At 40.1% G+C, this 21910-nt stretch overlaps 1 protein-coding gene across 1 annotated transcript in view; it reads right to left on the reverse strand.

Annotated features, from left to right (window-relative positions):
* PARD3B (par-3 family cell polarity regulator beta) overlaps positions 1-21910 on the reverse strand; it is a 939210-nt gene that overhangs the window by 45421 nt on the left and 871879 nt on the right. The window contains exon 22 of the mRNA XM_033112382.1: positions 7908-7987. Within this exon, the coding sequence (XP_032968273.1) occupies positions 7908-7987 (80 nt within the window). The remainder of the gene's footprint in view (positions 1-7907; positions 7988-21910) is intronic.

Genomic DNA, 21910 nt, shown 5'->3' on the forward strand with positions numbered 1-21910 from the left:
ATAATGGAGGCCTTCGATTGAATAATTAATATCAAATATTCTAACTGGCATCAAGGATATATTGGCTATGAGGAAATGATAAAAAGGTTTATTAAAATGGACTTTTATCAGAGGAACTAAGTGACATAAAAATGACATGGCAGTAGCATTAACCCCCTGATCTCAGCTGTTTGGCATCTTAAGGTGGTGTTACATGCTAGGGCTTTTTGCATTTTTCAGGAAGTTTGAGTTGACAGTAGAGACATCTTAATCTCACAAAGAATTAAATCGCTGCTAATTCATCATTTTGTCCTCTGCATTAAGAGTGAGGTGGTGTCAGAGAGGCCAGTCAAACAGGCAGCTGACTCTACGGGGCAGGGGACGTAGAGACTGGATTTCCAATGTAGGGAGCCTGAGGAGAAAGGATGAAAAGTTGAATCTGGGAGGGGGAAAGAGCTTCATTGATTTTCAAAAGGCATTAAACTGTCAAATGCGGATATGCAGAAGATACAATCTAGACAAGCTCATCTTAGTATTCTTGCAATGTCTGAGCAGCAACCACAGCCACGAGCACTGAAAGGTGGCTTTACATGGCAAAAAAGGGCAGTTCAGATAAAGTTGTGCTGCCAGGATGGTGTTGGAGAGACTGGCCATGATTCGCTGCATCTAGATGAAGTGTGACAGGCCCAGGCCCTGTCTAAAGACTTGTGGACAAGTACTACTTATCGAGCTGAAATGACCTCAAACCCCGTTGAACATTCTACTGGCTGTCATGACGGCAGGGAGCAGTACATGTAATCTCCTGAAGCATCTTATTTGAGACACGGGCCTTGTGGGAGAGAAAAGTACTCAATTATGCAGTGTGGAGACTTTGTCAACTCATACACACCCAGATGGTCAAACACCCACCCACACCAGACACATGTTCACACACTATACACCTAATGTGCTAATTGCTCAGGTTTTCATTGAACTCATTTCATCCCTATCCAGATAAGTTTCAGCAAAGACGAGTAGTGTAGCGTTGGTGGAAATTTTTCCAGAACTCAAATGTCACTACCACCTGCTTAGCAAGTGCCATAAAACAATACAAGGCTGGCAATGGAAAATTCAGTAGCTGTGAGCAGAGCAGAAGCCAAATGGAGAGGAGAACAAGAGAAATCAGAGAGGGTGACTGTTTCTGAGCAGCGAGATAAACAACAATGAAGAATGCAGAAGATACCCAAAATGCTCTGGGGGATAATATAATGCAGTAGGTGCCCCCAGCATGTTGCAAGCTTCAAAGTTAGCCATGCACTTGGGATTGAAGTCTTTGTGGGGATGGGCAAAAGCATATGTAGAAAAGAAGGCTGGAACGGACAAAATGGACCAACTGAAATGTTAGAGCAGAAGTATATTCTTATGGTGTGTTCTTCTGATCTGAACACAATCCTACCCAATACCAAAACACTGGGAACACACTTGGAAAGCAAGTTTATTTTGGGTTCCCACGCAGCCAGCATAAGCTGTTCGCTCCTTCTAAAGTTGCTCTTTCTACCCAAACTCAGTTCTAGTATGTTGCTTCTCATTACACAGCCAAATTAAAGCTGCTTGAGAGGTTCAGAGAGATGTTTTTTTCCCCCGTTCAAGAAACTTATGTAATATGGGTTAGAGCGACAGCAGGACTGGAAGCTACAACACGCAGCCTGAGCCGGCCTTTGTCTCACATCAGTGTCGGGAAAGAGAGCCTCTCTCTCCTGGAGTGCTCATGAAGCTTTCCACCAGCAAATTTATCATCATTTTTTGTGCTTCTGGGTAGATATTACTCTTAATCTTAAAGAACCAAAGTACCAATTTGCAGATACTGCTTTTTCAACTCTCAGGAGTGTTCTAACAAAACAGGATTCTCTTTTTGGTAGGCAAAGTATATTGGTTAATGTTCATCTAGCAATTACGCATTAAACTGTTCATATTTCATAGGAAGGACTCGAGGGAACGGGAACAGAATTGATTTTATGACAGCATTATAGAGACGGTTGAAAGGCATTACCTAACCTGTATATTAGTAATGTTCTGTGTCATATACAAAGATGAATAAGACACAGTTGCTGTCCTCAAAAGCACTTACAGTTTAGTGAGAAAGATAAAACGGGGAGTAAATAATACAAGGGAGTGTGACAATTGCAGAGTTTGGATCTGACTCTGAACTGAATAACCTTAGTCCCCAAAATTAAATGTACAAACCTGCAGCCAGACAGCTTAGGTTCAAATCCCAGCTCTGCTACTTCTAGCTATTGAACTTGGGCAATTTTACTTACTCTCCCTATGCCTGTATCCTTGCCTGTGAAATGGGAATAGTAATAGGGTGGGTGTTGAGTCATAGAGCTGCTGTAAATGTTAAGTCATAAATGAAAAACATTTAGTGCCTGGCACATGGTAAGTGCTCAGTAGGAGACAACTATTTCCAAGTCTGGACTTTTACTGATTCTAGGGAAAAGAGACATTCTCATGAAAAACCAGTGCTTATATTGGAAAACAGTACCCTGAAATAGTCAACAAAGCTTGGGAGAAATTCTTTCCCCTAACTTATATAAAAACAAATCTGTTCTCATCTGTATACCAATGTATTAAAAACCTACTATATCCGTGGTCCTCTGTTAGGTCCTGGTGATGGGTGTAAAAAATGATGGGTAGAAAAAAATATCCTTATTTCAAAGGATTTATGATCCAGTGGAAGTGGAAAGGGACAGAAAGAATCATGATCAAATTCACGGTGTTTTCAGAGGCACTGGAAAGGTACCAAACAAATGTTATTGAAGTGAAAAGGAAGAATAACTGAGGAAAGATGACAGAGGGCCTGGGTATTGATTGGGGACTCTGAGATCCCTTGGAGGTAGAAGGATGGCTGTGTGAGAGGCAGGCAGTTATAACTGGGGTCACAATAGGAGGGGCAGCCAGGTTCATTTTGGAATCATCATCAGAGTGAGGAGAACTGAGTCTGTAGAATGGAGGCGGCTGCTCAGAGAGAATCTACATAGAGAAAAGGGTGCGAGGCAGAACCAGCTGGAAGCATCAGTGGCCAGAAGCCTGGAGCAAGAGGCTAGTGTCAGTGGGTGGTATGGAAACAGAGCCAGAAGTCCTAGGCCACTTCTTCCTAAAGTGGGAAACGTGGGAATTGAAGGAAAGAAGGAAGGTAGAGGGAAGGTCTCTGTTTCCTCAGATGGACTAGAGTCAAGTTCATGGGGTAAGTCCTGCCACCTGAACCCTGCGTGGCTATGAGCCCTTAGAGCTACTTGCTCAGCACTGCCGAGTCCTGAGCCAATAGGAGCGTCTTCACAGTAGCTCAGGATTTCCTCCCACCAGTAGGTAGAGTGCTGCTCCCAAACCACCTCTGTCCTGGGAGCAAGAGTATCATGCTTCCTGAGTATCAGCGTCCCTGGCTAACTCACACTGGATATGGTCTCCTCCATCGGGGAGATGCTAGGCCTGAACCTAAGTCTTGTTGGATGGGGGTCAGGGCTCTTGCCTAGAGCCAAGTCAGCATCCTGTATCCTTTATATGAACTCCCATCTATAAGAACTGTGTCTCCTAGCATGTCCATAGCACAGCTTATCATTCAGGTCATCTCAGCTTGCTATGTCCTCTTGCCCTTGACTTTCTGGACTACTGGTCCTTTCCCAGAGGGGGCTAAGCCTTCGGCCTCTGTTACACCCCCAGCATACCTCCATGCAGCTGTTAGCTCTCCCCTGCTCCACACTCTGGGGTTCTCAGCAAACTGTGCGGCTGAGCCTCTGCATTTACAGTAGTGGGCAGGGGGAGGAAAGCAATTGCCAAGGGGCTTAAGATGGGAGTAGAGAGAGGGGTAGCTGATGGTGCGGGGTCCCTGAGAAACCAGTGAGAATGAGCTCTGTTGTACGGGTTTGACTCACTAAACGAACATGTCTTCCCCGGGGATAAAATTAAAAAGAGCTAACAATATTTTAAAAAAATCCTTAAAATATATCAGGCAGGCTCTTAACTAAGGGTTTTGCTGTGTTACTGTATTTAATACTCATACCAGCACTATACAGAAACCCTAATATCAGCCCCGATTTGCAGGTGAAAACACTGAGCCTGGAGCAATTAGGTCACCGGTTCAAGGTCACACAGGAGAGAAGTGATGGATGGGACTATAATTATGGCCTGACTACAAGTCCTGCCCTCACCATCTCCCCTCAGGAAGTGTGCGTTAATGAAGACATAGAGAGTCTGAACTGTAAGGAGCAGAAGGTGAGGAGCTAATGTTGAATGTCTCAAGGTCATAAAGAAAAGGAAGTGAGGTCACCTCTAGAGATGGGACTTGGGGGGCCTAATCATCTTCACAGAACTTAATGCAAGTAGAAAAAGGTTGGAACAGCCACTGTGGGATAGTCAGGGGAGTCGACAGCATGAGGAAAAGGTTCTGGACAGCAGCAGGGGCCCAGCTGGGGCTGGATAATGTGAATTTTGTAGTGAAACCAACAAATGCCGTTTTATGAGTTTCTCCAGCAATCTTTTGCCGCCCACATATGCAGGACCACAGAAGAGATGGGGAGCCTTTTTGCTCACTCCTTAGGACTCAACACTTGATCGCAAGTCTGGAAAAGCCATCTGTAGAGAATGGATAATGGGATCCCGTGGGGCTGGGGATGGCCCAGGTGGCAATGATGGAGGCTCGAGATGGGAGAGCAGAGAGGTCACTGCCGAAGAGACTGACCACCTTGAGGAAGCCTGTGAAATCAGAGTGGGGCTGGGGAGAACTGAAAAGGGCTGAAGTGAAAAAGAAGCTCTTTGCAAGAATACATACATCAATGTTCGCACATTATAGCAACCTACGACACAGCCTTTCCCTACTCACCCAGAGTGAGTAATAATTTGTGTCAGGCAAGGGTAAGGGAATGCTGATTGCATTGTGTTTACTACCAAAGACAATCCGGGCCTGGACAGCATGGTAAAACACTGGCCCTGGTAACAGCCTGATGTTTGCTAACGAGGTTGTATTACAACTATGCTCTGCTTTCCAAAACAGCACCCTCAGGAGAAAAGAAATAAAGCCATTTTTCTTCAGAGGCAGAAGATTTAACATTGCTTAACAATAACACTTAACATCGCTTAGCCCTTAGCCTCAGGCAACCTCATAACTACTAAGTGCTAGGAATTGTCTTTTTCCTGGGCTGGGCTGGCTAGGGCTCTGGCTTTATTTTGTGAAGTGTCATTTAGCCTGGCAGCAGACTGCCTGGGCCTACTTTAAAGATGACAGAGTTCCATGAAAGCATAGCAGGGTGCCCTTTGACCGGGCTACTCACCAACTCCATGCCCACTGGGAAGCATCTTCTCTCTGTGTCAATGGCTCCAAAGTTGGCATATAAATCAACATTAGTGAGTGTATCGTAAAAACTCCTGTGAAGCTCTCCACAAACAACATAGGAACCAAATCAGTAGCATATTATGGCCCCTGTAAGACTGGCCACTGACTCCCTATAGCTAGCAGTGTTCCTGTTTTTAGTTAAAAATGTAACTGCATACATATTTTAAAGTTCCCTGCCTCTCTGACGAAGATGGGCTCTCCCAACGCGCCCAGCAAAGTGGAGCTGGTGTGATTCGATTAAGTGGACAGTAAAACCCCCAGGGTCTGCAAGACCAGAATACGAGGGTAAAGGTCATGGGCGTGCAGCGCAGAGTGTGCATGCCTTCCCAGAAACCGGCAGTACGGCCCGCCTCTGCACGCAGCAGCCTTTTGGGTAAATATGAGCCCCCACCCTCCATGGATTGGAACACATTGTTCAGGGTGCTTTGCATCTTCCTTTTAGATACTGAGATGGAAACTTGAATTTGAGACCCCCCACTCCAACACCCCCATTTAAAAACCAGGGCCAGGGATGTCTCACGCATTTGTCTGAGCTCTATTCATTCTCTATCATGGCTACTTTAGTTGCCCGGTAGCTACAAAGATCTGTTTACAAGTGCAGCTAATCACTCCTACCCTTGCGTATGTGTGTGAGTGGACTGTTTGTCAAATTTGTTTTCTGTCTAAGATGCTTCCATTCAGCTACAGTTATATTCTCGGGGCTGGCAGGATTTTATCAATTCATACATTGTGATGATAGCTCCAGAGCCACAAACAGCATAAATATATTGCCTTTGTCAGAAAAATCCTCCCGCAATATTTAATCCTAAAATAGACTTGTTTAGATTCAGCCATGAATGAGTATTTCAGTGCTTATTAGTAAAAATAAATAGGCGTTGGCAATTCAGAGGACTTCCTGTTACTAATGATTAATCGAAGTACGTGTTGTTGTCATAAAAGGTGATCTATTGCCTCCTGTCCTAAACGGTAGGGTCCTGAGAATGACCTGGACTGTATCTCCAATCTCCATATTCTTAGGGCCTGATATACTTAGATAATCAATCGATATACAGGGAATAAATGAATGACTGAAATTGATAGAATTTTCAATGTTATTTCTGTGCTGTTGATTTGCACAAAAAAAAAAAAAAAGAAAGAAAATCCATTTCCTCAGTCTGAACTCAGGTTTGCCAGGAAGACATTAAACTATTTCCAGTTTTCTTTTTTTTCTTCCCTCACATAAGAACATACTACTTTCCATCTGCCTTAACCGCAATTTCCATACACGTCAACATTGAAAGCCAGAAATTTTATATTTAAAACAAATTTTGGAGACTACTCCCATCTTTTCAAAATGAAAACAAAATACTAGGCCAGGGAAAAACCAGGAGAGGAAGGAAATCAAGGATGGAAGGAAACTATGAGACAACAACATATAAAAAAAGAAAACGGGCAGTAAATAAAATACAGTGGTATAGAAGCTTTTAAAATATTATATTTTGAGTATCCTGCCCAATCTGTGTTAAAAACTGGTTCTCTGCTAGATTGGAGATTTAATTACTTTTTGTAAACGTACTATTTGTAAGAGCAGATGGTCACTTAGGCTATGCCTATTATAATACTCAGGATGTAAGCTTTGTAAATTCACACACAGAAGTGTAACCAACATGCAACAAAATGGTAACCCCAGCTCTGAGTTAGCACTTCCACAACTCAGCTTTGATGATCTAGAAGCTCTACTTAGGATCCTCCCCTCCTTTTTTGAAGGAGATTATTTCGTAACATTTCCGTTTTCTGGCTGGCATTAACCTTTCTTTGTTTTTGTCCCCCTAAACTCACTAATTCTCACACGCAACTCATTTACCTCCCATAGTAGCTGCACTGTATGTAAGCTTGGAAAGGTTTCCTCTTTGTCACGCAGTAGGGATAGTAGACTAAAATTATTCTTCATCTCACAGATAAGGCACAAACCTTTGAGAATTGTATCTCATTTTCAGGGGTGTCCAGTTACAGCGTAAGTGGATCATGTTAGCCCAGAATCACCCAGCGAACTTTTCCCACGCAATTGTTTCTTTCCCTTACTGTGTCTGTGCCTCTCAGAAATATTTGCTTATTTCCAAAAGAATACGGTCAGATTCTAAATGAAGGAAAGAAGCCCTTCCCAGATTCACATTTCTCTCCTGCTTTTTCACACCCACATGAAGCTCCAAGGTTAAGGTTGTCTTGCACTTGCTCGTGGGTACCTCCTAGGACAGAGGATTTACTGTTTTATTGTCTCTAAGCTCAGTGCAGGATGTTCAATACCATTTCTATAGCAATGGCTTAGAATTTCCATTCAGTATCCAATATTCCTGCTGACATGTTCAATTGCAATGATATAGTATTTTCTTCCCTTAAAAAATAACCCACAAGTGTTTCAATTATTAGCACAGTTGTGAAGATGGCACTACGGTGGCAGCAGACGGCAGTAAGGCAAAATTACAACATATTCCCTATTTGAAAGCCGGATTCCTATCTCATGTAGATTTCTCTAAAGACTTTATTTGCGGGTGAGCAGGTGATGGGAGACTCCTCAGTGACTTACCTGGGTAAGGATGCATACTGTCTCTCCATCCCCTCAAAGCGGAGGTTGTGCGCGTTCCCATCTGGACCCTTTCCAGACACCTGTGGAGGGAAAAGTAATTAGAGATGAAGATCCATTATACACCCTGGTTACTGACAATACATCTCAAAATTATAATCAGTGCACAAATGCTGCTGTCGCCTGCCAAAAATCAACCATGGGAAAGCAAGCAAGAACTCAGTATCACTATAGGAATTGATGATCAAGCCACAAACACGGCATTCAACAACAAAGTCACTTCTTTGAAAAAAGGGTCATTGTCAAACTGACTCCTTCCTGTCACCATGCCAGGGATAATCTGTAGGCTGTGAGACTGCTTTTTATTTTTGAATAGGCTTTAGTTTTTATAATAGCTTTAGACTTACAGAAAAATGGAGTAGCACAGAGAGTTCCCATATACTCTAACCCAGTTTTCCTAGTAATGCTAACATCTCACAATTAATATGGTATGTTTCTTACAATTATGAATCAATGTTGATATGTGATTGTTAACGATAGCCCATAGTTTATTCAGTTTTTTACCTAATGTCTTTTCCTGTTCTAGGACCCACAGTACACTTAGTCATCATGTCTCCTTAGACTCTTCTTGACTGTGACAAGGACTGTATTTTCAAAAGCACCTTTTCTATGAAACCTTTCTTTTCTAACGGGGGTTGGCGACAAACTATCTACTTCACAGCTTTCATAAAGGCCTTCCTCAACCAAACCTCATGTAGTTCCCTCACTTATGAATGACTAAAGAGAAGTGATGAACTATTTTCTATCTACTGTTGGTCTTTATTAGTTTTTCCCCCCTTCCCTATATAATTCCTGTGTTCTCCTCTCTTTGGTTCTCGTCCATCAGCCTCTGAGATTCTGAAGGGCAGTGACTGCCCCAGGAGCTTTTCAATAAAGTATGTTAGTTCCATGAATCTAAAGACTTTCTATAGAGTCCTTCTGTAGCTATCATACCAACTGAAAACAGGAGTAACCCCCACAGTATTTAAAGTACCTGTTGACTGAACAATTCCTCATCTGTTCACATCAACACATGTGGCTTTGTGGTTCCCTCATGTGCTTACTCTTGTGCTGGGTTAGCCCTCATATAATGGGCATGGAAGGGGGATATAGAAAACCTGGACTGTTATCACGGGGGTAAGGGAGAGTTTGTTAGGAAACACAGGAAGTAACAAAGTCAAGGTCGGTAGAGGAAATTTTTCTAGGTAGTTCTCAACCTGGAAGTTATTTTCTTCCTACCCCAAGCCCCAGCTCTCTATAAAACCGCCATCCCAGCTTGGGCAGTATATGTGTGTGCGTGTGTGTGTGGTGGATTGTTATGGGAGGGGTTGCAAAACAAGTATACACACTCATTTAGAATAAGAGAGACTATTCCTGGTGTTGATTTGTTATAGGAGGTCCTTCAGAGTGTGTCCTACAAAACCTCTTCATATTTCACCAATACTTGGAACAGGAGTGGCTGGAGTTACCTGAGAGGGCAACAGCCCAGTGAGCTACTTAGGTAGGATGAAGCAACTAACAGAGAGAGGGTTTAACACTGACCTTTCTACCAGACCAGAGGCAAGGATGGTGTCAGACAGACAACGGGATAAATAAATGGTGCAGGAAAAGAAGTGAGGGATAAAAGAGTAGTCGTCAACCACGCCTAAGGTTTTTAACCTATTTTTTTATGGAGAAAGAATTAACATGAATACACAATAACTATGTTGAAGATTGTTAATTGTGGTTATTGGAAAACATTGTGCTTATGTATCCCTAGTATGCCCGTAGGCATTTACAGCTCATCGTCTTCTTGTGGCCACAAAACTCCAAGTTGATACTTTCAGCACTGATATCTAGAACTGGCCTGGCCTGATGATGGCAGTCAACATTCTGGTGTCTAAGGAGGCAGCACCCAGATGCCTGTTGTTCTTTTGGGGAGCTACCAGCATACTAGATTCTACGAAATGTAGGGTGATCCTTAAGGAGCTTGCAGTCTTGTTGGGAAAACAAGCTTCAGAAATGAAATAATTAAAGAATGCTATAGTACAATGCACAATCCAATGTCAGTCAGGATGTGACTAACAACAGTACAGAAGACACCTGATGGTGTTGGGAAAAACTTCATGGAAGTGGCAGAACATAGGCCAGGCTTCAAACAATGGATAGCATTCTAGAACACAAATTACTCTGTCCTTCACCAGTTGTGTACATATTTCTGTGCTTCTCTATTCATACGACAACATCTCTAATGCAATCATTCAGTCAATGATTACTGAGTTCCCACTGCATCCTAAGGCCGTACTAGGCATGCGTTCAAAGCAAAGAACGGGGGCTGGATCTCTGCACTGCTCTAAATGTAGAGGAGACAGGCCTGCAAATAATTATGCTACAATGAGATCACTGCTAGAGTGTCAGTCTGAGGAAGGAGGCAGTGGGAGTCTGAAGGAACAGATACCAAAGTCCACCTGGGAGAGCTGAAGACAGCTTCATATGCGTGTTGAAGCCTCATCTAAAACTTGAATATGGATGAGGAGGAGATTTGTAGGGGAGGAAGGGTACAGATGTAGCAGGAGAAGGCATTCAAAGTGGCGAGAACAAAAGTGAGACAACATGGAAGCATTAAAAAAAGCACTGTGTTTCCTGGGAATGTCAAGATTTTGGTTGAGGAAGAAACAGAGGCTAGGAGGAAAAGGATAGTAGTACCAGTAGCCGGAGTATCACTGGTGCTACTACTATGATTACAACCATTATTCCTGCTACTGCAAGGTTTTTGTTTTTTTATTGACTTTATTTTTTAGAGCAGTTTTAGGTTCACAGCAAAATTGAGAGGAAGGTACAGAGATTTTTCCACGTGACACCTGTCTCCACTCATGCACAGCCTCCCCCATTATCAACACGCCCCCAACAGGGTGGGCCGGTTGTTACAGCTGATGAATCCACACTGACATATCATAATCACCCAGAGTCCAGAGTTTAGAGTTCACTCTTGGTGGTGTACATTTTATGGATTTGGACACATGTATGACATGTATCCATCATTATGGTATCAGACAGTGTTTTCACTGCCCTAAAAATTCTCTGAGCTCTGCGTCCTATTTATTCCTCCCTCTCCTCCCACCCCAATCCCTGGCAACTACTGATCTTTTCATTGTCTCCATAGTTTTGACTTTTTCAGAGTGTCATGTAGTTAGAATCATATAGTGTGTTGCCTTTTTATATTGGCTTCTTTTACCGACTAATATGCATTCAAGTTTCCTCCATGTCTTTACATAGCTTGATAGCTCATTTCTTTTTAGTGCTGAATAATATTCTGTTGTCTGGATATACCACAGTTTATCCATTCACTTCCTGAAGGACATCTTGGTGGCTTCCAAGTTTGGGCAATAACGAAGAAAGCTGCTGTAAACATCCACGCACAAGTTTTTGTGTGACCATAAGTTTTCAACTCCTGTGGGTAAATACCAAAGAACATGATTGCTGTGTCATATGGTAAGAGTATGCTTAGCCTGGTAAGAAACCGCCAAATTATCTTCCGAAGTGGCTGTACCATTTTGCATTCCCACCAGCAATGAATGAGAATACTTAGGGCTCCTTGTCCTCACAAATATTGGTGTGGTCAGTGTTCCAGACTTTGGCCCTTCTAATGGGTGTGTTGTGGTACCTTATTGTTGTCTTAATTTGCATTTTCCTGATAACATATGATGTAGAGTGTCTTTTCATATACTTATTTTCCATCCAAATATCTTCTTTGGTGAGGTGTCCATTAAGGTCTTTGGCCCATATTTTAATTGGGTTGTTCGTTTTCTTATTGTGGGATTTTAAGAGTTCTTTGGATAACAGTTCTAATCAGATTTGTCTTTTGAAATTAGTTTTTCCCAGTTTGTGGCTTGTCTTTTTTATTCTCTTGACAGTGTCTTTTGCAGAGCACAACATTTCATTTTAATGAAGGCCAGCTGACCAATTCTTCCTTTCATGGATCATACCTTTGGTGTCGTATCCAGTCATTGCCAACCCAAGGCCATCTAGATTTTGTTATCTATGTTACATTTTAGGAGTTTTATAGTTTTGCAGTTTACATTTAGGTCTGTAATCCATTTTGTGTTAGTTTTTGTGGGGGGTGTAAAGTCTGTGTGTACATTCATTTTTGTTTTGCATATGGATGTCCAGTTGTTCCAGCACCACTTGTTGAAGACTGTCTTTGCTCTATTGTATTGCTTTTACACCTTTATCAAAGATCAGTTGATTATATTTATGTGGGTCTATTTCTGAGCTCTCTGTTCTGTTCCACTGATCTATTTGTCTATGTTTTCACCAATACCACACTATCTTGATTACTGTAGCTTCAGAGTAAGTCTTGAAGTTGGGTAGTGTCATTCCTCCAACTTTGTTCTTCTTCAATATTGTGTTGGCTACTCTGGGTCTTTTGCCTCTCCACGTAAGCTTTAAAATTAGTTTGTCGAGATCCACAAAATAACTTGCTGGGACTTTGACTGGGATTGCATCAAATCTGTAGATCAAGTTGGGAAGAACTGACATCTTGACAATGATGAGTCTTCCTATCCAAGAAAATGGACTATCTGTCCATTTATTTCGTTTGTCTTTGATTACTACAATTTAACATATATTTGATGCTTACTCAGTATCAATTACAAGCCTAAATGTTTTGTTTGCATTAGCCCATTCAATCCTCCCAATAAGCCCAATGGTTGTCCTTATTTTGCAGATGAGAAAACTGAGTAATTGGCTAGTCATACAGCTAGCACATGGCCTATCTGAGATAAGGATCAGGTCTTTCTGTTTTCAGAATCCAACCTCTGGAGATACAGACATGGACCAGATATTGAAGTAGTTCATATGCCATGACAAGGGACTTGATTTTACCTTTAAGTGATGGTGAAGCCACTGAGAAGTGCAACTTGATAGGACATATTTACAGGTTAGAGACATATTTATAGGTTAGAGAGATGTACAGGTAAGAGAGATTATTCTTGCCACAATGTGGAGCTCCAATCCAGTCTGAGCCAGAGATAATAAAGGCCTAAACAAGGGGATATTCAAAAGGATGGAGAAAAGGGAATGATATAAGGATGTTAACAGAGGTAAGTTCAATAGGATTGACTGAAGATTAATGGGAAGGACATATCTGTAATGATACCCAAATTTCTGAGCTTAGCAACTAGGTGGCTTTGGTAACTGTTACCAAGATGGAATAAAGAAAGAATAAATTTAGGGGTATGAGTGGGAACAGCTTGAGTTGGGACATCAGATGAAGATGTCTGAAAGATAATTGAGTACAAAGTTTACAACTTGGAAGAGAAGTCTATACTAGAGATGTAGAAGTATAGCCTATATACATTCAGCCTATAGATGGTACCTGAAACCTTGGAAAATAATTAAAATGTCCAGAGAGAGTCTGTAGAGACATACGAGGAGACAGAAACTATATGCAATGAAAATAGAGAATACCAATAACTCTCTTAGAAATTTAAGGGGCAGGCAAAAAGGACAACAAAGCCCTGAACCCAGGAGGGAGGTTGAGTAAAAGTAACTGGTCTAGAAGAGAACTAGGAAAGAGTGTTATCATAGAAATCAAGAGAAAAGATTTCGTGAAGGATGGAGTGGTCAGTGGTGCCAAAGGAGTCCAGAGCTTCAGTAAAACACGGCTGTGGTGTAGAGGGTGCATTGGCGTGCTGTACCCCATCTTCCGTCCTTACAGAGTGTTATCTGAACTACAGAGCCTAGTAAGCTAAAACAAGATACCTTTCCCAGAATTACCCTGCAGTCAATGTACTGGGTATGATTTGAGTTAGGCCATACCTTTTGAGAAATGGAATTGAGGCAGTAGCTATATACAGTGCCACTATTTATTTTGTCAAGAATGAGTAAAGGTGTGCTTGGTTTTCCTGGAACAGTTTTGGTAGATGTACCAAACATTGCTAGTTTCTGGGGTGGAACGTAGCGTTTATTGCTTGCTTTGGAGTTGCTGGCACTAGAGGTGGCTTCTTGATTGTGGCACCTTCCTCATTATGGTGGCTCCTGATATAGGCACTGCTGTATGTCTATGGAGCCCAAGGCTTCCTATATAGAAGCAGCAGCAACTCCCTTGGCAGTCTTGTTCTGCAATGTGGCTTGGGAAGTTATTCCTGAAAGCTCACCCAAGAATTTGTTTCGTTAGCCTTCCTTATGGTTCTGTAAGCCCATTAATATGGTGTAATAAATTTGTTCCTGCTTAAACTAGCTAGAGTGAATTTTGTTCTTTGCAACTGAACGGTGACTAATGTCTGCAACAGCGTATGTTGCAATTGGCAATGAGATGGTGATTGGTGCTTTACTAAGAGTGATTTCAGTGTATTGATGGGGAGAGAAAGCCAGACTCTAAGGTGTCGAAAATCTTTATAGTTTTCTAATAAATAAACAACCACTGGTTGTACTGCATTATGCTCTCATGCTCAGAAAATGAGATTAATACTTACAAGTAAATAAACATTTGCTAGCGTCTCCTAAGGAGAGTCACATGCTAAGACAGAGATGAGAGGAAGTCCTTTCTTTCCCTCAGGGACATGCTGTGAGTAATGGAGATAATGGGAATACATTTGCGACACATTTTATTTAAAAAACAAATATAATTGCTTTTCTCCCTAAATGATTATTGTGGACAACCACCCAAAGATGACCTCGGTTAACATTTATAAATATATCCATATTTTCACGGTATAGAGAGTTTTTCCTCAACTAGTATTGGTGTTTTCCTGTGCTGTTAGAGATATTTCACAAACATGAATAATCATGGCTCTATAACATCCCATTGGTGAAGAAATCATAATTTATCTCATCTCCTGCAGTAATCTGATACACTTTTAATATCCCAATCAGCAATGGTGGCAATAAAGATTATTGTGTTGGGTACAAAGACTCTGGCAAATAGCTGTGAATTGAGGGTAGGGAATTGTAGCTAGAAGGCTGCCAAAGAGAAGCTAATTATAAGTTGTATTTAGGTCCTTAGGAAGTTAGGCCCCTCTAGGAGGGAGTGAGGAGAGAGAACACTGGCATTTATAAGCTCCTTTCTCATTTTGCTCTGTGAGCAACTAGACTCAGAAACGTTCCTGGTTGAAGAACTCCTTATTAGGTGATTTCCCTCATCACAAAAAAATAAGGTCAGTGGCTTTGATCCAATTAATTTTTTTTTTTTAAGAAGCTCTTTATCTTACTTGGTATTGTGCAGCTTTTTTTTTTTTAATGTAATGACCTAAATATACTTTTGATAGAAATAGTCTTAGCTTAAGCCATAACAGAAACCTAGCCTTTTCCACAACACTGTAATGTTAGAACTTATGCTTGGATTTGTGGCATATTTATCTTTCTCTACTAATAAATCTCAAGAAGTGAAACTTCAGAGAGCGTATTAAAAACAACTTGAAAAGCTCATACGGTGGTGCGCCTTGCACATGGCTATCTTCTTCGGCTGGATTATGACAGCCTGCGACGTGGGTTTGGTGTTTGGGAGGAATGTTGGACTAAGATGCTTTTAGTCCATGGGAGTTCTCCTAATTTCATTCTGCCGGTTGGGATGTTAAGAGCCTTGTTAAAATAAAGCTATTAGTCTTTTCTCTATAAAAGCAAGGAGCATGTTGCTTACATTCAGGGTTCCTTATATTAGCATGTATTTCTTGCCTGGCATTGCTAGAATCAGCAGTTTCATAAAGCAATATACGAAAGAGGCCGTTTAACCCTCTGATTTCCCCCATTTTCAGATTAATGGTACAGGGGAAGATTTAATACCCTTTCAAACATTTTTTTTTAACAATTCATTAAAAATAAAAGAATAAATCACACAAAACTTTCTGCAAATGTCTGATGATAAAAAGTGGAAACAATTCAAAATTAACATGTTTTCCAGTTCCTACAGGTTAGGACACATTTTTGCCATTGCTGTAATTTATGTCCCCTAAATCAATTTTCCTGAGGAAATTTAAAAGCTGCTGTGATGGAAAGGCTGTGCAAAGTTGGATTACAGCTTATTCACCTATATATAACATCCTCATTTACAAATATGTCTTACTCAGATCCATTACAAAAATATGAGTTTCATGCTGCCAGAACATCATAAGATTAAGATGCAAAGTATAAAAATTTAGATGCCATTTTAAGAAAAATGCCTTTCATTTCAAGTTGGTATCCTGACAGATATTTTTGAGCAGTTTCCAGAGGCTTTCTTTTAATTACATTGCTCTTACCTAGTTATAGGTCTGGCTGGAAGATTTTTAAAGGAATCAACATGATGAAAATGTCTAAAAAGTTACAATCTTTGCTTTGAGCATCTTCTAATATTAAGATATTCTGTTAAAATCCTATGTACATATTTGGAAGGAAACTAAACATATTCCATTTAAACAGAAAGAAACCAAGCAAAATAGGTTGTTTAACTATTTCTCTTTGGTAATGTGAAGTATTATTCCTGAGATATGTATTTACAAATATTCTATGTAGAGAAGCAAAAGTACACATACTTGTTCAAACCATTATTTCTGAAGTGTTTATTTTCTCTAATTTAGTCACAGTAATTTTATCAGATAACTGGGTATTCAGCTTACAGACTAGCTTAGAACATCTGCTAGTTTAGAAAATACAGTAAATAAAAATATTTTAAAAATAACTCGAGTAAGCCTTTTAACCATTCTGTGCCTAAATTTTCCTCCCTTGTAGAATGTTGGACTTAAAACACTGGAGTTGAAATAAATCCTTGAAGTCTCTTCTAATTTACACACATTTATAAGTTATCTTGTATATAGTTTGCCCATATGTTAAGTACTCACACCTCATTAATATAGTAACTATATGTAGGCACACAACAATTATTTTAAAACTGAACGACAAAGGTAGCAAAGTAATCTGCAACATTATAAAATTATAAAGTATTTATTGGAATTTAAGCATAAAATATTAGGCTAGACCAAGTACTAGGCATATGTACACTGGGCCACGGCACATTGTGATAACCTGAACTATCTTTCTTCTGATTGTCTTTGGAGAAAATAAAATCAGACATCTCCTGCCCAGCTCTGTTTGTGTTTGGGCCTACGATACAGTTACCATAGAAACTATGATTGTGGATACAACTTTACAAATTTGGCTTCATCTATCAGATGTACTTTGTGTGTGTGTGTGCGCGCGTGTGTGTGTGCGTGCACACACACATTGCATATGTGTCTTGCCAATAAGCTTGAAGAGCAAACTGGCTCTACATCTTTAATTAAAGAGCCAGACACCATTCCTTATTTCCTTTCCCCAATCTGTCTACCTACAAATAGAGATATTGCAATGCTGGCTGAGATACATACTCTTATTTGACATAAGACAAAGGTATGATAAAAAGATGAATAAAAGGTATTAGGAACAGCCTTTCCTATGAAATCTGTTTACCTGTCTTGTATTTTCCAGGAAAAGAGTAAATAGGAATTTGGGTAGTTATGTTCATCACTAGATACTAATATCTAGTACTTATTAAATTTGGTTTCTAATTGTTTCTTGGATATAGAATGTGATTTGTTTATTCCTCTGCTGTGTTACTTTATTGACTCTGTGACAGTGTTGTTTACTTATCCTAAAAGAAACAAAGTTAATCCTCAAAATATGTCTAAATCTTAAAATGATATAATAGTCCGTTCATATTCTTTCTTATTGAGTTCATAGCATCCCTTTTAACTAATAAGCCTTATGAAGGTTATTCATTGACTAAAGCTCTCTAGTATACTTAAATATATACTTGCATTATAAGGAATATACAACGTAAATATAGGTAAAAGTTTAAGCTTTTCAGAATGTTTTCTTCTAGTTTACTCCGTGGGCAAGTTCCAGTCACTCCCATTTCTAATTACTAGAAATAAATGTCTTTCTGGAACATTCTAAAATCACTATCATGAGTTATATAATCAACACTACCATTTCCATCTCTGCCTCATTTTACACGAGGAAACTAGAGTTCAGAGAAAGTTAAAGCAACCTGCCAAAGGGTCCCACAGTGGCAATGCAAAGATCTGAACTGATATCTGTGTGACCCCAAAGTAGTGCTTCTCTCACTCTCAGTGCTGCCTCATATGTGGGCAGTGATCATTGCAATGCTCTATTTCCTCAACAAGGAACTGCGATGTAAGATCTGAAAGTTCAAGTGACCCCACGGTGGCGATGGTAAGGGATATATAAAATTACGACTGTCTACAAGCATTCTGAATGTGTCTATGTTCATTGTAGCCACACCACTGAACTGAAATTGCCCAGCGATAGTTACTGCATATAGCTAGAGGTATTAATATATGTCTCTATGTTAATGTTTGGTATAGCAAACGTAATTTTTAATAAAGTTATGTTTTATAAAAATAGCCTGTATTATGTACATTTCCCCCCCACTATTCATGCATGATGTCAGTCTATTAATTTGGTTTACTCAAGACATCAGATTTTAAGCTTCATTAGACTTGGGACAATGCCTCTTTTTTGAGCTATTGCATTCTCAATGCCTGGCGTATCATATCATTCATTAGTATTTACTGAGCCAATGAAACAGAAATCTCAAATATCTACTCAGTGGCAGTTAACAGAAAGAATCAGCTTATTTTCATTTTCTAGTTCCTTTTCTATATGTGATTGTACAACATATGTCATCAAAAAGTTTAAAGTTTTTAAGGAAGTTTTACGACGTCTGTCTTATGATTAAGTCATATTAAGACTGCCACTTCCAAGCTTTTTGTTTATGTAGTACTGACTTTTTCATTTGCCTTAAAAAAAACACAAAACAACAACAACAACAAAAAAAACCTACAAGCATTCTTCTAGATATTAACTTGGATCTGGAGTATAAATCAAACCTGGCAGGAACCTTAATTATGTAATTGCTTAGAGTGAGGGAAGATCCCATAAGCTTAAAATAATAGTAGAGTAGGACGGGGACCTTATCTGATAGGATAAATTATCTGATAGTAGAAGGGGGACCTTATCTTAGGATAGGGCATAACTACTGCTGATCGGAACGGCTGTTTGATTCACAATGTTACTATTTGGTTTGTAGGACCTATTTAATTCACAATGTCACCAGAGCCATGGTACCATTAATGCTGGTATCAGACACACATTAGTCCTAAATTTATATATTAACCAAATTACTGTGCAACAAACTACTGTGTCAGCAGAGTTCAAGTTCTGGAAAGATGAACAAAGACAAGAGGAGGAGAAAGGAAGAACTAAATATGACATTCTGAAAATTGATGTTCTTGTGTCAAAACCTGGTTTGAAAAACCAAATGAAACACACACATGCCCATTCAACGGTTTCTCTATTAACTTGCAAATAAACGTTCTCGGTAACCTGTAACGGCCTAACTTTCCCAGCTTTATCTCGTCCCTCTTATATATGATCAATGATTTAATCCCGCTGAGTATTTTGTGGATCCCCAACATGCACTTTGGTGCTTCTGGATGGATGCCCACTTCTGTAGTCTTGGTAACTTCCTGTGGTTTGTTTAGTGCCTTAAACATGGCAAGGGCTCAATAAATGCTTATGATGTGAATGAATAAAAAATAAATGCTGCTGTGATTGGTTGTATTCACTGCTTTGTGAAGGGACAAGAACAGGTGAAAGTAGTAGTGGATAAGAGAAACAGATTCTGTAGAAGGTTGTGAGAACATTAAAACAGTGCTAAACAAAGAAAGGAGCCTTGAAAAAGGGGTGCAGATGTGGGAAGGGAAACAAACCTGAGAAACAGAGAAAAGTTGCAAAACAGAAAGGGAATTGTGGAATTAAAATAAGATAGGTTATTGCAATCTAATTCTTAGCATACAGGTAATTCCTAAGTTTCTCTCCATTAATCAAATTCTGGGATGAATCAGAACACTCACTCCATTCCTCTACAAAGCTGGGTAATATGACTTTGTTCTTCTGAATATGTATATTCTTACTTTCAAAGTCTTTAAAATGTGATTATTTTAAGTCAACATTTAAATTGAATTTGATATAATCATTTAATTGGGCATTGATTCATCTATACAGAACTCATTACTGAATTCTTCAATTTCACCAACATAATTTCTTTCCAAATTATCTTTTATCTAGATGCTGGAAGTCTAAGTGCTATGAAAACTTTGCCAAAATAAAAAGCTTTTAGATTTCTAACACTGGCTGGACACAACCCATGCAAGAGTGTTGAAGAATAATGCACGCTTGCCAACTGCCAGATAGGATGGCTTTTCGCATAATTAATGTCGTTCTTGCTGTTCGAGTACCATTTCCATCCTCTAATAATTTCCATTAATAGAGGAAGTTTCTGCAATAATTTTTGCATCCTGAGAAACCACCGTGGCTTCTATAGACCTTTTAATCAAAATAATGACAATTAGTGAAAGGGGGATGGTTAGAGATATTACTATAAACCTGGGTTGCATTTCCTTTTGTCATTGTTTTCAATCTCCAAAAACTGTCCAAAGGGCTCATCATGTTGACTGTTATTATTTCAATTAGACCTTGGTGGTTTGAGTTCAATAGCACTGAACTGATGTGAATTTATACCAAGAAGAGAACAGTGTATAAAATGAGTGTTTTGGGCAATTCATCTACAAAAATATAAATGTAAAAAGGCAGTATTTTATTAAAAAGCCACAATAAAAGATGAGCAGATGCACATAGAAGCTCCGGACCTGTAAAATATGATAATTGTATAATACTTTAAACCAAAGCTTCCAGTAAGAGGACGTGCTAGACCAGCTGCAAATCATACCCCCACCAAACTTGCCAATGGACACTGTGTTTTTTGTTACGTTGTTGCAAAATCAAGAAATCTGCTCAGGATATAAAATTATGCAAATATACAGAAAGCAGCAGCAACAACAACAATCAGCTCAAGTTTCTTACAGGAGCCAAGAAATGTATATAGTAGATGATGCAGCAGTATCCCATTCTGGGAAGGAGGCACTGAGTCCGTGGTCAACTGGGAACCCTCTCCTGGACTTCCGATATAAGCTGAATGCTGATACTAAAATGTGGTAAGTTTGGATACAAGGAAACCAGTGCTGAGAGTTTTTTCCCTTCTCTTGCCTAGTTGCTTTGGAAATAGTGAAAGTCTACCTCAAAGCCTCATTCCTCTTTGCCTAGTCACCTGAGTCACAAATAACCTTCCTTGACCTTCTCTGTGAAGTCCAGCCACTGGAGATCTGCCAATGCCACTTGAGCAGGAAGCACTTGCTCTGTGCAGTGACCTGGGGGAGAGGGTGGGGTTCAGGCCTGGAGACTGCGTTTGGTGACCCGGTTAAAGCCTGAGCACCAGTTACCTAAGTCACTGAAGAAACAGTACAGAAACAATACTTGTATATGGGTTTTTATAGCCAAGCCATTGCTAAAATGTAAAAACAGCTGGCCATCAATTGTGAAAACTGTCCTTCCACTTGGTGAAACACCTGGCGGGTCCTTAGGGGAGGACAGAGAGACCAGCAAGGGCTGGCTGCAAGGCTTGGATTCTGGTGGGCATCTGAGCATACAATAGGCTGGCAGGGCTGTGCACCCACTTACTTTACTGGCTGACCCTTATGCGGTCAATACCAATTTTCAAAATATCTTTGTAAAATGTGCTTACTGTCTAGTTCTTACATACATATAGAATGGATTATATATCACCATATATTATATTCATAAAGAATTTTGCTATGATCAAAGTATATTCTCAGACACCATCTGATTGATCTGTGCTGCTACCTTGACTAGGAGAAAGACAGGTGTAAATCATTTGTAAGGTCATTTTGCTCAAAGACAGAGGCACTGAACAATAAGACAATCCAAAAGAGCACCATCATTAGAAAGCACCATGCCCCTCCATTCCAACTGCAAATGGATCAGCATGAAGAGTTTCTGATTGGACACGGAGAGCCATGGTCTCTGGTCTGCACACATGTGGCAAGGTGGTTAGGAGCACTGACTCCAGAACAGGATGGCTGGGCTTGAATTCT

This window comes from Rhinolophus ferrumequinum, chromosome 8, assembly GCF_004115265.2.
Source record: "Rhinolophus ferrumequinum isolate MPI-CBG mRhiFer1 chromosome 8, mRhiFer1_v1.p, whole genome shotgun sequence".
Classification (NCBI taxonomy): domain Eukaryota; kingdom Metazoa; phylum Chordata; class Mammalia; order Chiroptera; family Rhinolophidae; genus Rhinolophus; species Rhinolophus ferrumequinum.